This window comes from Rana temporaria, chromosome 7 (assembly GCF_905171775.1).
Source record: "Rana temporaria chromosome 7, aRanTem1.1, whole genome shotgun sequence".
Taxonomy (NCBI): Eukaryota; Metazoa; Chordata; class Amphibia; order Anura; family Ranidae; genus Rana; species Rana temporaria.
In genome coordinates, this window is record NC_053495.1 from 199717437 (window position 1) to 199733291 (window position 15855).

The window sequence follows — 15855 nt, forward strand, 5'->3', positions numbered from 1 at the left end:
TACGACGGCCTATCTACTGATACGCCGGCGTAACTCTCTCTGAATCTAGCCCTACATGGTTGTTGGTAAATCCAAAGAAGATTGTACAATCAGATTTTTATTTTCGGTTTGCATTTTGAATGTTCTATAATGGGGAATACATACATACATGCTGGGAGGTGGGGCGGTCTTGCTGCTGAGGTCCCCAAAGCCAGTTGGTGATCCGTCCAACCAGCATCCAGGCATAACTGAGATCTCCATTTTTTCCTAGACTGACCCAATAAATAATGTGTTGGAAAGTAAAACCATAACACAGCAGCACATGATCAGAACACAGAACTAGAATGTAACACAATCTCCCTGAGAATTGCCTCAAAGCTTACTAAGCCGATGCCACGGAGATCTGCAGGCAATAAGACACTGGAAACAAATTCAATTACATGCAACGCTGCCCTAACACGTAGAACCGAATAATATTTATTAGATTTAATACACACTGCAAAACGTCTCGGCAGAAAATATATGTGATGAAGTGGAAAATTAGTTTAGTTCAGTTTCTGAACAAAGTCGGGTTTTCTTGGGACAGGGAAATGGAATGCAGTTACTCAGAAATTGGGTTAGAGAGTTGGGTGAGGAGAGGGGGGGGGGGGGGTAAATGAGGGTGGGGTAAAATAGGGATTGTGGGATGGGAGAGTTGGGATGGAAAAGGCTGTGATCGCTTGGGGGGGCGCGTGGAAGAGGATGGGAGGGTCGTTGTGAGACATGGGCGCAGAGGTGACAGCTGGTGGAGAGAAGGAGGAGGTAACAAGCAAAAGTGACAGCAGTGACTGCAGACATGGCACAAGAGATGGTCAGAGACTGTGGCCACAGTACGGGAGATGGTCAGAGACTGTGGCCACAGTACGGCAGATGGTCAGAGGCTGCAGACATGATGCAAGAGATGGTCAGAGACTGCAGACATGATGCAAGAGATGGTCAGAGACTGCGGACATGATGCAAGAGATGGTCAGAGACGGCGGACATGATGCAAGAGATGGTCAGAGACGGCGGACATGATGCAAGAGATGGCCAGAGAGGGCAGACATGATGCAAGAGGTGGTCAGAGACGGCAGACATGATGCAAGAGATGGTCAGAGACGGCAGACATGATGCAAGAGATGGTCAGACAGCAGACATGATGCAAGAGATGGTCAGAGACGGCAGACATGATGCAAGAGATGGTCAGAGACAGCAGACATGATGCAAGAGATGGTCAGAGACGGCAGACATGATGCAAGAGATGGTCAGAGACGGCAGACATGATGCAAGAGATGGTCAGAGACGGCAGACATGATGCAAGAGATGGTCAGAAACGGCAGACATGATGCAAGAGATGGTCAGAGACGGCAGACATGATGCAAGAGATGGTCAGAGACGGCAGACATGATGCAAGAGATGGTCAGAGACGGCAGACATGATGCAAGAGATGGTCAGAGACGGCAGACATGATGCAAGAGATGGTCAGAAACGGCAGACATGATGCAAGAGATGGTCAGAAACGGCAGACATGATGCAAGAGATAGTCAGAAACGGCAGACATGATGCAAGAGATAGTCAGAGACGGCAGACATGATACAAGCCTGTCCTCCCTCCCTCTAGAATATACCTATGTGATCCCTGCCCCCTCACCCCTTCTCAGTGTGCAGCCATAGCTGAAGCTCTGTTCACTTACATTAGCAGTGTCCCGGTCTGGATTGCACTCAGGTCTCCTCAGACTCCCGGCCATCCAGCTCAGCAGCTGTGTCCTGGTCCAAATAGAAAGTCTCCTCAGACTCCAGGTCCTTCTGTTGTCAGTGAGAAGTAGGAGGCGGCGGAGCAGCTCAGAAAGTTACGGTACATCTTCCTCCTTTGAACGTCAGGGCCTCCATGCACCCGATTGGTTGCTGGGATGTTAGGCAGGCCCAGCAACAAATCATTTCCACAGGCGGGACGAGCTGGGAGTTCCACCACTGGAGCGGGCACACCCCCCCTAGTGATGCCACTGGGGGGAGAAGGCGGGGATGGAGGAGACGGCCAGAGGAGTAGTAATAGAGAGGAACTCTTCCAATTTGAACAATAGTTCTGGTGACCTGTAGGGGGGGGGCACAAGGGCACCTCCCCCCCATCCATGCGTCTGGCCCCCTAATCTACATGCTGGGCGCTGGATGCATGGATTCCAATGGTGGTAAAGTACATGATTAGAGCCAGAGAATAGGCTTAAAAAAAGGGTGAGCTCGGGGGCGCAGAGCCACCCAGTTGTGTGACCATAGCAAATTAATATCCGCTTTTCTCACACTGATCCTCCTCCCAGCCAATCCGGAAGCAGGTCCTGAGACCTGTCACCCAATTGTCTGAAAGGACAGGCAATCCTATTGGACGCCTAGGAGGAGGAGGAGGGAGGAGACGCACGATGGAAGCCACCGTGATGCAAAAGAGGAAGAGACGCCCACCGGTTGCCTGTAGGAGTGCTGCCCGCCCCGAACCTAGATGGGGTAAGTGCGGGTTGGATGACTGGGGGTGGGGGGTACAGGTGATCCAACCAAGTGGGGGGTCGTTGTTTGCCGCCCCCCCCCCCCCAAAAAAAAAAACACCTGTGTGTGACTAATTTTCACATTTTATTGGACTGAAAATAACAGCCACTTTTTAAAAATATGGATCCTTTATTTCATTTGACTGAAAATAACAGCCACTTTGATCCTTATTTTATTGCGTTCGCTGTGTGAATTGAGCCTCTCGTCTCTTTGACCCTCTTCTCTGTTCATCCCAGGGCCGCCATTCTTTTTTGTCTTTCGTTGTATAAATAAAACCGCCTTGCTAGTAATTGCAATCTTACTGCCGATTAAGCTGAATTCACTTTTAATTAAACAAAGCCACAGGATACGGCAGTGAATTGCGGTCACAGGGCGTTTTTAATTTTGCGACTCAGCTGTTGCAGTAGGCGGTGTATAACGGGCACATCAGACTTTTTATTGCTGATTTTTTTTGTTTAGGAGCTTTACTGATAATCTGCAGTATGCTGCATTTCTCCTGCCCGTCTGCTTTTTGTTAGTCTGGCAGCCATGGGAGCAGAAGTTCACATTTCCTGTGTATGAGTTCCCCATCATCCCCATCAGTTCGTACACAAGCTTTTATTCTTGACAGAATTCGGGTTGCACTGATAGCGTTTTTTTTACTGATACTTTCGGTCAAGTACTCTTCGATACCTTTTGTGGTGCGATTTGAGCCCATACAATATGATTGGGCTCAAATCGCACTGCAAAGAATCGTGGTGCTATTCTGGTCTGAATCGCATGCAGTTTCTCACACCACTCCTGTGTGAACCTAGGCTGAAATTACTGACAGGCCTGAGTTCACAAAGGACCTGCAGGGGAGGGCTGGCAGCCTTAGGCCTGGGGGGCAAGTCCAGTCAAGTGGCCCATTGAACCGCTGAATCAGCTCACCATCCATGGCCCATCTGATTTTTCAATGCAGCCTCACCAGTGTAGCCAACTCCAGTGCCCATTAATGCAGCCTGATCACTGGGGCAGGTTACATGGGGTGTATGGGGGGGGGAGATGGGGATCAGCTAGGGGTGTCAGGGTCTCTCATCTCAGCCCAGCAGGTCCTTGCACGCCACGGCCTCCTGGGGGGGGGGGGTAATGCTCCTGGGCCAAGTTGCAGGCAGCGCCGAGCCCTGCTTCCCGACTCCCTGGCATGCCCTGCCTCTGCCTGCTTCCGAGAATCCAGTCCCAGGGAGTTGTAGTTTCCTCTGCGCTGCTCTGTTTTCCACCCACCGGGAGCTTTAAGCGTGGACTACAACTCCTGGAATGCAACAGCTAGTGGTCGGCCCGACTTCCAAGACCAGAATAAAAAATAAAATGGTAGCAGGAATTTTGAACATATGTTAGGGTGGCCTGGGAGGCAATTGCCACCCTGCCCAGCCCTCCCCTGCAAAGGAGCAAGGGGAGGGGGGGCACATGCGATTCGGACAGGAATCTCACCGCATTCCTGTTTAAATCGTATGCAATTTTCTGCTGTGGGATTTGAGCTTTTTCATTTTATATGGGCTCAAATCGCACTGCAAAGGTATTGGTTTCAGGTATTAGTACCGAGTACTCATGCAAATGCTTAGTATTGATACCAGTATTGGTGCAACCCTGGTCAGAATACTGTATATGTTCTCTCAATACAATTCAATTGCAATGCAAAAGCAGCTTAACCACTTGCCGACCTTACATAACTTACATATACAGGAACAAGGCAGCTTGGCTGTGCCAGATCACATATCCAGTACTGTACGTGATCTGACACTTCCGGGTGGGGGGGCAAGAATGCGTGTCGCCAGGGGCTCGCTCCTGCTGTGATCACACACAGTGGGAGCCGACCAGCGGGTACCACAGACTCTATGTCCACCGGCACCCGCCGATCATCAGCCACAGAGACAGAACTGCAATCTGCCTATGTAAACAAGGCAGATCGCCATTCTGACAGGGGGAAAGGCATGGATCCATGTATTTCCGCCCCCTCAATATACCTAATGGAGTCCTATCTCGATCCAGGGCTGTGCTTATCTGCAGCAGCACCGCCCGCTCTCTCTCTCCTCACAGGACACAGAGGCAGCGCCATTGGTCAAATCCTGTAAGGAGGGGGTTGGGGGTTGAGCCATGCTGTGTGCATCTATGAAGACACAGCAGGGCTCAGGAGCATGCCCACATGTCCCCCCATAGCACACAGCGTGCTATGGGGGGCACACACAAAAGAGGAGGGGACAGTTACCGTATTTATCGGGGTATAGCGCGCTCCCGCGTATAGCGCGCACCCCTAAACTTGCCCCAAATTCCTGTGGAAAAAAGATTTTTTGTACTTACAGTTTTGGTGTCTTGCGTGGCGGCCTCGTCGGGTCCGGCGTCCGTCTGCGGCTTCGGGTGTCCTCTTCGTCGGGTCCGGAGTCCTTCTGCGGCGTCCTCGCGTCTTCCCCGCTCGTTTCCCGCGCCAAGTTTGAATACTGCGCCGACATATACCGAGTGCAGTACACTCGTGTATCGTCGGGCAGGCTCGGCTACTCTCGTCCTGTACGTCCAGGACGTCAGCGAGAGAGCCGAAACTGCCCGAAGATACACGAGTGTACTGCGCTCGGTATATGCCGGCGCAGTATTCAAACTCAGCGCGGGAAAGCGGGTATCGGCGTATACCGTGCACCCACGATTTTTCCCTGATTTTCAGGGCAAAATAGTGCGCGGTATACGCCGATAAATACGGTATGAATAATGTGATTGTGTTATGAATCCTGTGCTTCATTCTCTTATCCTGAGCTGGTCTAAACTCTCATGTGGTCAACACGCAGACAAGGTACCATATTTTTTTATCACAGGAAAAAAAAAGCAAACAACCCCAACAATCACAGAGAACATTCCACCATAACAACTGGTCAGAAAATCAATAGACTGTAACAAGCATTAATTCAGATGATCTTGAAAATTATACCTTAAACAGCCCAAATATTTGGAATGCATTGTTTCACATACGAACCGTGTAAGGTCAGCTTGGTTTCCACTGATGAATGGTTTGGAAAACAACTGGCCTGGATAATACATGAGGCTGTGACTGGCTATCTTCACAAATCCAAGGTTGAGGAACTTTGTTGTCAACAATGTGATTGTAGTTTAAAAATCAAATTGCGTAAACTTTTTTTCTATCTTTTAATAGTTACACACATTGTTACATACACTATATTATGAAAAGTTTTGGGACTCTTTCCATTACACACACACACATGAACTTTGGAGGTTTGTTGTCAAAAAGTCTGATCGTGTGTACAAGCCTTAAAGCGGGAGTTCACCCGGAAAGTTAATTTTTAACATTAGATTGAGGCTCATTTTGTCAAGGGGAATCGGGTAGTTTTTTTTAAAAACGAAGCCGTACTTACCGTTTTAGAGAGCGATCTTCTCTGCCGCTTCCGGGTATGGGCTGCGGGACTGGGCGTTCCTATTTGATTGACAGGCTTCCGACGGTCGCATCTATCGCGTCATGATTTTCCGAAAGTAGCCGAACGTCGGTACGCAGGCACCGTATAGAGTCAGAGAGACGTTCGGCTTCTTTCGGCTACTCGTGACGCAATGTATGCGACCGTCGGAAGCCTGTCAATCAAGAAGGAACGCCCAGTCCCGAAGACCATACCCGGAAGCGGCGGAGATCGCTCTCTAAAACGGTAAGTACTGCTTCGTTTTTAAAAAAACTACCCGATTCCCCTTCACAAAATGAGCATCAATCTAATGTTAAAAAAAAAAAATTTGGGTGAACTCCCGCTTTAAGACTGGGATACCATTAAAGTTCATGTAAAGGCAGGTGTCCCAATACTTTTGTCAATATAATGCATTTTGAAAACAAGGATCCCTGTTTTTTCAGCTTTGTGAATTGAGCCAAATGTATTGTCACCAGTGCGTAAGCAATGCCATGAATGAAGTTGGGTAATTGTATGTGTGGGTCTCTTTGAGGCTTAGAATTGGGCCCTTATAATGATAGACAACTGCTGGAAACAGTCTAAAAAGTCCATAGCTGTCAGTTCTCATTTGCAACTGATGGTCCTTTAGCTTTTTAGAATCTACAGATCCCAGTAGCAGGATTTGTAGTTCCTCAATGGTTAGCTAGCTTATACAATGTTTTGATTGACATCCCTGTTTCCCTGGGCCTCAATGTTAGGATGACCAGACATCCCCAGTTTCAGGAGACAGTCCCCTGATTGAGGACACTGTCCCCGGACCAAGCCTGTCCCTGGTTTTGTCCCCAGATTGGATTTAATAGGGGGCAGGGGCAATTTCAAAGACAATCAGTGCAGAATTAAAGCGGTTGTAAACCCGCATGAAATTTTTTTATTTTTTTTTCCTCCTGTAAGGGAAAAGTCATAATGAGCTAATATGCACCGCATATTAGCTCATTATGAAATACTTACCTCGGAACGAGGTGCGTAGCACTAACCTGGTTCACGCCGAGCGAGATTTCATCTTGCCTCGGCGTGTCTTCCGGGTATCGCCGCTCCAGCGCTGTGATTGGCTGGAGCGGCGATGACGTCACTCCTGCGCGTGGGAGATTTAAAACTCGGCAAGGTCCGGCAGCTGCCGGTCCTTTCGCCGTAGATCCCCCCCTGCGCATGCGCAGCGGCGCATTGCGAGGGGAATATCTCCTAAACCTTGCAGGTTTAGGAAATATTCTCCTTACCTACAGGTAAGCCTTGTTATAGGCTTACCTGTAGGTAAAAGTAAAAAAAGTGGGTTTACAACCACTTTTAAAATAAAACAATTAGAATTACACACCCCGCTCTGCCGTGCCTACTAGCTTAGGGGGTTATATTTTTTTCATTATCTGTGCCCCTTATCATGTGCTGGTCGGAGCGGAGGGAATATTTCTTCAGTTTCGGGCGCATGCCCATTCAGCTTCGCTCGCATGTTCTGCCTTGGCTCAAATACTGACCAGCCACCTGCCTATCTCCTTGCCTTCCCTGGCCGAGTGATCTTCCTCCGCTCCCCATCCAGTAGTAGCCGGGGCCCCAAGTGTAAGACTTGAGAGGCTGTGAGGCGGGCGGCGACGGGCAGAGTCGCTGATTGTTGCCATTACTAGTAAAAAAAATAATAATGTCCCCGGATTTCATTTTAAAAATCTGGTCACCTTACTCAAGGTCTCCGTGTTGTACATACGACCACCATGCAACTCATGGTCCTTTACCTTTTGAGGATCTACAGATGCCAGTAGCAGGATTTGTTGTTCCTCAATGGTTAGAAACCATACAGCTAGCTTATACAATGTTTTGATTGACATCCCCGTTTCCCTGGGCCTCAAGGTCTCCGCGTTGTACATGCGACCACCCAACCTGGACCTGGAAATTGCATTCCAAGCAACCAAGGAGGCCATTCTATCCCAGTAGGCCCTTCCGTGGGTTTAAGATTTCCCTTCCTGTGAACTTTTCTACTTCATCAAATTTGACACAAAGAGCAGCATGCGTTGCAGAAGATGAAATTCCAGATTATTGCTAAATACCACAACTCCCGCCGCAGCAGGCGAGTCTATGATATTGGGCAAGCAGCGGGCTCCCCGAAAAAGAAAGCTGTAGACCCCAGCATGGTGTGAACCTTTATGTCTCCGGTTTATATTACCTTATTGGCCATCTCGCAGCGTTCTCTTTTCATGTTCAGGTATCCCCGGTGCAAAACATCTCCCTTTATCAGTTACCTGGTGTATAAATCTTGTTAGAAATAGCTCCGCTATGCCTGGAATGCGGCAGCTGGCAGTTACAGGGCACAAGCTGTTATTCCTCAGTATTCAGAGCCAAAGTAAATATGTCACTGCCGAGTTCTGTCATTACCTCGAAATGCTTCCTTCATTTAGACAAGCTCTTACATTGTAAACTGGGCCCTGCGCAGGGGGAGCCACACAAAGAATGCAGCTTTTTTTTTGTAGACTTCATTTCTCTAGAGGTGATATTACTATGAGTTTTATGAAGCTCTTAAAACATGTTGACTAAACAGTTTCTATAAACTGCATTATAGCAAGAAATGCAGGTTCATCGATTCGATCACCCAGGGCGACCCGTACAAATCCCAACACACATCCTCCTCTGGGTTGATTGCCTGCAGAGCTTGCGGTTTCAACATTTGTTGGAAATGATTATAATACAGCAGTTCTGTTATATTCATAATAAAGAATACGAAACCTCCAATATGACATGATCATAATACAATCCCATTAAATATACATATTATATATACACGCTATACAAGAAACACTACATCCCCAACATGACCATAATACAATTCTATTACACTCCATACATAGAACACTACCACCCCAAACATGACCCGCCAGCATGACCATAATACAATTCTATTACACTCTATACAAATAAGACTACACCCCAAACATGACCCACCACTGTACATGATCATAATACAATTCTATTACACTCTATACATAGAACACTACAACCCCCAACATGACCCACCACTGGACATGATCATAATACATATCTATTACACTCTATACATAGAACACTACAACCCCCAACATGACCCACCCACTGGATATTACCATAATACAATTCTATTACACTCTTTACAAAGAAGACTACAACCCCCAACATGACCGACCACTGGACATAATCATAATACAATTCTATTACACTCTATACAAAGAAGACTACAACCCCCAACATGACCCACCACTGTATATGATAATACAATTCTACTACACTCTATACCTAGAACACTACAACCCCCAACATGACCCACCACTGGACATAATCATAATACAATTCTATTACACTCTTTACAAAGAAGACTACAACCCCCAACATGACCGACCACTGGACATGACCATAATACAATTCTATTACACTCAATGCATAGAACACTACAACCCTCCAACATGACCGACCACTTGAATGATCATAATACAATTCTATTACACTCTATACCAGGGGGTCTCCAAAATTTTCAAAACAAAGGGCCAGTTTATTGTCCTTTAGACTTTAGGAGGGCCGGATTGTGGCCAGCAGAGGCAGAAAATGTCCCGGGCCCGGCATCGGTGAAAATAAATATGGCCTCAGGGTCGGTGGTCAATAGGAGGAGGAGTAGTGCCCCTATTAGTAGGAGGAATAGTATGCCCTCATTGATATCGGTGGAAGATATAGTGCCCCATTGTTGGTGTCAGTGGGATGAATAGTGCCCCAAGGGACGGTTAAAGGCTAGCAAAGGGCCACATCTGGCCCTCAGGCCGCAGTTTGGAGACCCCTGAGCTATACATAGAACACTACACCCCCAACATGACCATCATACAATTCTATTACACTCTATACATAGAACACTACACCCCCCAACATGACCCACCACTGGACATGATCATCATACAATTCTATTACACTCTATACATAGAACTCTGCACCCCCCCACCTGACCCACCACTGGACAGGATTATAATACAATTCTATTACACTGTATATACCTATACTAAGAATCATAGGTGTGCGCAGCCTATAGCATTAGGGTGTGCACCCCAAAATTTAAACACATATGTGTGTGTGTATGTATGTATACTGTGTAGAGCAACGGACAGTGCCAGTAGGGCAGAGATTGGTGTCAGTAGAGCAGTGGACAGTGTAAGTAGATTTAATTTTTATTATTATATTTTTTATTATTTTTTTTATATTTTTTTTTTTATATTTTTTTTACAATTTTTTATTACATTTATTATTATTATTTTCTTTAAGGAGACCCGCTAGGGGGCTTTTTTGAAATATCAGGGGTCTAAACAGAGGGAATCAGAGGGGGGATTAGGGTGTGCCCAGGCACACCGGGCACACCATGTGCGCACGCCTATGCTAAGAATACTAGAACAGATACATGAAATGTATATTTTGTTTAGAATATGACACCGTTAATTGTTCTTTGATGCCCCCAGTGTGATAAAACTGCTACTCCATAAAACTCTACCCCTAATGAACCTACTGCTGTATTGTCTTTTTGGAACAGGCTGGCAATTCCGCATTGTCCATTGTTGCTGAATCCGCCCCCAGTGAGATTGCAGAACTTCTACAAGCCCACACAGAGCACCGGCGTTCCTGCCCTGCCGCTGACACGGGAAAAGGAGGCCCATTGTAAACAAGGATGGAGGACAAAAGACTCATTCTTCTCCAAGTGAACTGCAAGAGAGCGGATACCATCCATCTCTGCATTGTCTTCATTACACAAAATATTCCAAATATGTGTATACATAAGCCAGGGTTTTTTTTTTTTTTTCTGGAATGAGGCAAGTCTGTTCTATCGGTTGATGTATATTGACTTGAGTGGAAGGGTCGTATTCACAAACAGTATTAAATGCAAAGAGTAGCCTCCTACCTGTCAAGGAATTATAAGTCCCAGCATGAGGAACCAACTAAATCAGCATTCCCTGATACCTTTTTGAGGACCATGGCAGGTAATGCTAGGACTTTTAGTTCCATAATAGCTGAAGAACTGCATGTAGAGTGTTTATGAAGAGGGCCTGTCTACCAAAAACAGTATTTCAGGTATGGGTAGATACAGAATTGTGCCAGCTCCTTCTTGAAAACTCTGGGTCTAGATCTTAGAATTTCAAACCTCTATATTCATTTGTAAAATAAAGAAATCCAAGCAAGGAACGTGAATTTCTCAACACCGGGTTGGAGCTGGGGACTCTTTGCTGGAATCGCCTTGATAATATGAAGCCAGTAGGTCATTTCGCTGGTCTGCATCTACCCAAAACTGAAATATAAATTTTTAGGAGGGGGTGACCCTGGAATGAGTCTAGAAAGTGACCTTTAGGAAGGGGTGACGTCACAGGGAAAGAGTGACGTCACAGGGAAAAGAGTGACGTCACAGGGAAAAGAGTGACGTCACAGGGGAAAGAGTGACGTCACAGGGGAAAGAGTGACGTCACAGGGGAAAGAGTGACGTCACAGGGGAAAGAGTGACGTCACAGGGGAAAGAGTGACGTCACGGGGAAAAGAGTGACGTCACGGGGTAAGAGTGACGTCACAGAGAAAAGAGTGACGTCACAGGGAAAAGAGTGACGTCACAGGGAAAAGAGTAACGTCACAGGGAAAAGAGTGACGTCACAGGGAAAAGAGTGACGTCACAGGGAAAAGAGTAACGTCACAGGGAAAAGAGTGACGTCACAGGGAAAAGAGTGACGTCACAGGGAAAAGAGTGACGTCAAAGGGAAAAGAGTGACGTCATAGGGAAAAGAGTGACTTCACAGGGAAAAGAGTGACGTCACAGGGAAAAGAGTGACGTCACAGGGAAAAGAGTGACGTCACAGGGAAAAGAGTGACGTCACAGGGAAAAGAGTGATGTCACGTCCACAATCCTCCTTCCCAATTAAAACAATATAAACAACACAGGAATTATTTCAGTTGAACCCAACAGCCTCTTTTGTATTATATATTAGAGTAGGGAAAAAACATTGTTGTCACTTGTGTGTATATAATATCTTAAAGGAATGTTATTTTTTTATATCTCCTGATAGCAGGTCTGGTTGATGAGCACAAAGCGCTGTGATGCAGGGCTAAGACTGACCTTTGCTTCATAGTCCAGGAACAAGCATTTGCTTCTTTTTAATAGATTGTGGGGGTTTTTGCTCTTGTACAGAATTTTTATAGCCTGACAGAAAGCACAAAAATAATTAGAAGTTAGCACAGAATGCATCTCTCACCCTGCCAAGACCCGTCTAAAGTCATCTGCTGTTGCAGAATATTGGTACAAAAGGCCTCGAGGGAAAAAAAATACGTTATTGGTCAAATCGATTTTTAAGAATGATGTCCGCTCAGTATTATTTTTTTTCCTAATTAGCTACCTCGCCTGCCTTTTCTCCTAGCATTTGTTTGATAAAATACAGCTGGCTCTGTTGACTCGGATGCCGTACTCCATGCCCAATAGAAACCAGCGTCAAGTATTAGAGCTAGTTGCTGGTATCGCCATGAATTTCCGAATCACCCGCTGGCACCCAACAGGTAGGGAGTCGGTCACAGCACAGCAAAAATATACAGTGGAACCTTGGTTTACGAGTAACGCAATTAATGAGCGTTTTGAATAACAAGCAATTTTATTTATTTTTTTAATTCTGACTCGGTTTGCAAGTGTTGTCTCGCAGAACAAGCAGAATTCAAGCTAATCCGGTGTGCAGTACCACATTTGGCCAGAGGTGCGGGGGGGTGCCGGTGACACTCGGAATGGTTCAAGTTCTGGGCTCTGCCACACAGAACAGCCTTATCTGCCGCTGCAGGAGACCTGATGTCTCTCTGTTGTCGTTTAAGCAGAACTAAACCTAACTGTGACTAAACCTTTATTGCAAAAGAGACATGTGATGGAGCTGATTTACTAAAACTGGAGAGTGCTAAATCTGGTGCAGCTCTACATAGAAACCAATCAGCTTTCTTTCTTTTTTTTTTGTCAAAGCTTCATTGAACAAGCTGATGATGTTAGAAGCTGATTGGCTACCATGCCAAGGTTCCCCATGATTAAGCTCCAAGGGGCGGAGCGAAACGTGTTGGAGTGTGGCCTGGTTGGAGCCCAGGCTGAGGTTGCCACATACCAACTACTAGTGGGATTGCTTCAATGTGGGGCTACAGGACGAGCTCCTTCCCAAGTCGGCGCTCACAGCAGTGGACTGAGGACTTGCACTCCTCCTAAAGCTCGAGCGTCTCACATACCAGTTTCTTTTGGGTCACAGTGGTTACCATGCACAGCAGCACCAGATTTTGCACTCTCCAGGTTTTAGTAAAGCAACCCCTGCAATAACACACACCATCCTTCTGGCAGTCATTTATTGAATATACACTGAGCTGTGCATACCCGCAACACACTGGCTGTGCCCAAAAACTCTGTGTGCATGCGTACAATGACATTACCCCCCATTGGCCAATAAAGAGGCTACAAACCCAGCACCTGGAAGTAGTCCAGGGAGAAGATGACAGCTGGCAAGGGCTGTAACTACTGGAAGGTGGAGGAATTTCCTGGAGTTTGGGCCTACTTTAAAGCGGAGGTCCACACAAAAATGGAACCGCTGCTTTTCTGAACCCTCCCCCACTCCGGTGTCACATTTGGCACCTTTCAGGGGGGAGGGGCGGGTGCAGATACCTGTATACTACAGGTATTTGCAGCCACTTCCGAGCATAGATAGCTGCAGAATCTGCGGGTATTCTCGCCACTTCCCGTCCCCCCAGGTCTCAAACACACAGGTCCCAGAAGACAGCGGAGACCAGTGAGGATAGGGAACCGGGAAGTGAAGCCGCAAAGCTTCACTTCCCGATTCCCTCACCAAGGATGGCAGGGGGCCGCAGAGAGCCGAGCGATTGATCGGCTTCGGCTGCCGACATCGCGGGCACCCTGGACAGGTAAGTGTCCATTTATTAAAAGTCAGCAGCTGCATTATTTGTAGCTGCTGGCTTTTAATAGTAAACAGCTCGCTATGAGGGCACTTAGAAAGGGGAGGAGCACCGGTGTGGGAACCAAAAAGGGGAGGTTCAGTGCTGCTCTGAGCTAAACCATTGCACAGAACAGGCAAGTATAATAGGTTTGTCATCAAACAAAAACTTTTAGAATCCATTTAATTCAGCGCTGCATTCATTTGTGTCTTTTATCTGCCTGGAGTTCATTTTTTTCAAAATTGTCGCTCTATTTTTGTTTATAGCGCAAAAAATAAAAACCGCAGAGGTGATTAAATACCACCAAAAGAAAGCTCTATTTGTGGGGAAAAAAAGGACGCCACGTCGCACGACCACGCAATTGTCAGTTAAAGCGACCCAGTGCCGAAATCGCAAAAACTGGCCGGGTCCTTTAGCTGCCTAAAGGTCTGGGTCTTAAGTGGTTAAGGGGTTAAAGTATAGCCTGCACGACAAACATGGCTGCCCCCATAGATGGAATGGAGTATTGAGTGTAGACATGAAGAGATAGTAAGTGTGTTATTCACAAGATTACCAGACAAAAATAAAGGAGAAGAAAATGCAAATGAATGCAGCCAACAAATCCAAGGACTGGTGACCTGCAATATATTTCATTTTTGTTTTGGGGGTTTAAGGGATACAAATTATAGCCTTACATATCATGTAAACCTCTAAGGAAAAAACCCCATGGAAGATTTGGGGTGCTGCGATATCATAAGAACTTTTATAAACTGTTTTATGGTTCACTATATAAAAGCACAAATACTATACCCATCCTTCTCATCTCCCTGCCCCGTACATAAGATTGTATTGGTATCACGTGCAATGGTAAAGCCTCATACACACGATCGGATTTTCCGACGCGAATTGTGTGATGACGGGCTGTTGTCGGAAAATCCAACCGTTTGTACGCTCCATCGGACAATTCTTGTCGGATTTTCCGTGGAAAAATGTTGGATAGCATGCTTTAAAATTGTCCGCCAACAAATGTGTGTTGTCGGATTTTCCGATCGTGTGTACAGAAGTCCTTCGGAGTACAAACACGCACGCTCAGAAGCAATGCTCACCATAACACAACATTAGCAGAAGTTACCCAAAGGGTGGCGCTAAAGAGCTGAAAAACTACGTAGTTCTGGGTTTGTTGGCTGACAATTATTTGCCGTTTGTATGCAAGACAAGTTCCTGGCCCACGCCCTTCGGACAAAAGTCCTACGCTTTGTCCGATGAAAATCCGATCGTGTGTGCGAGGCTTAAGACTTGGCAAGACTGGGAAAGCTGGATAATACTGAATGACCTTCATGTACACAATACTCTTTTTCTCGGTGTTACTATGACCCATTGGGAAGGGGTATTGTATTCTTGTTGTATTTGCTTGTACAGGTAAATCTTGTTGAGTGAGAATGTAAAACAATGTTTCATTTACACCTTCTCTACCTTCGGATGTATCCTGGTTGGGTAAATCACGGGCCAATAAGAAGTGACCAGCCCTCCTGTCACGGCTGATGTAGATTTTGTAGATCAGTGTTGGAAATCCTCAATGTAAGCCTCATTCATGGTTCTCTGGCAGGAAACAACCTGTAAAGTCTAGTAGCTAGATTCAGAGAGATTTGCCTATCTTTAGGCGGGCGTAGCGTATCGCATAAACGCTACGCCCCCTGTAACTTTGACAGGCACGTCCCGTATTCAGAAAGATTCTGCGCCCGAAGTTACGGCGGCGTAACGTATATGGGCCGGCGTAACCCCGCCTAATTCAAAATAGGCTGGTAGGGGGCGTGTTGTATGCAAATTACTAGTGACCCCACGTATTTGACGCTTCTAACGAACGGCGCATGCGCCATCCGTGAAAGTATCCCAGTGCGCATGCTCAAAATCATGCCGCAAATAGTCAATGCTTTCGACGTGAACGTCACTTACACCCAGCCCCATTCACGGAC

The 15855-nt window shown here is 46.5% G+C and overlaps 1 protein-coding gene across 2 annotated transcripts in view; it reads left to right on the forward strand.

Moving 5' to 3' along the window:
• Nucleotides 1-12583, forward strand: part of KANK4 (KN motif and ankyrin repeat domains 4) — a 189221-nt gene extending 176638 nt beyond the window's left edge. For both annotated transcript variants that reach the window (XM_040360800.1, XM_040360799.1), the window contains exon 10: nucleotides 10494-12583. In XM_040360800.1, coding sequence (XP_040216734.1) covers nucleotides 10494-10622 — 129 coding nt within the window. In that variant the 3' untranslated portion in view covers nucleotides 10623-12583. The remainder of the gene's footprint in view (nucleotides 1-10493) is intronic.
• Nucleotides 12584-15855: the final 3272 nt, after the last annotated feature.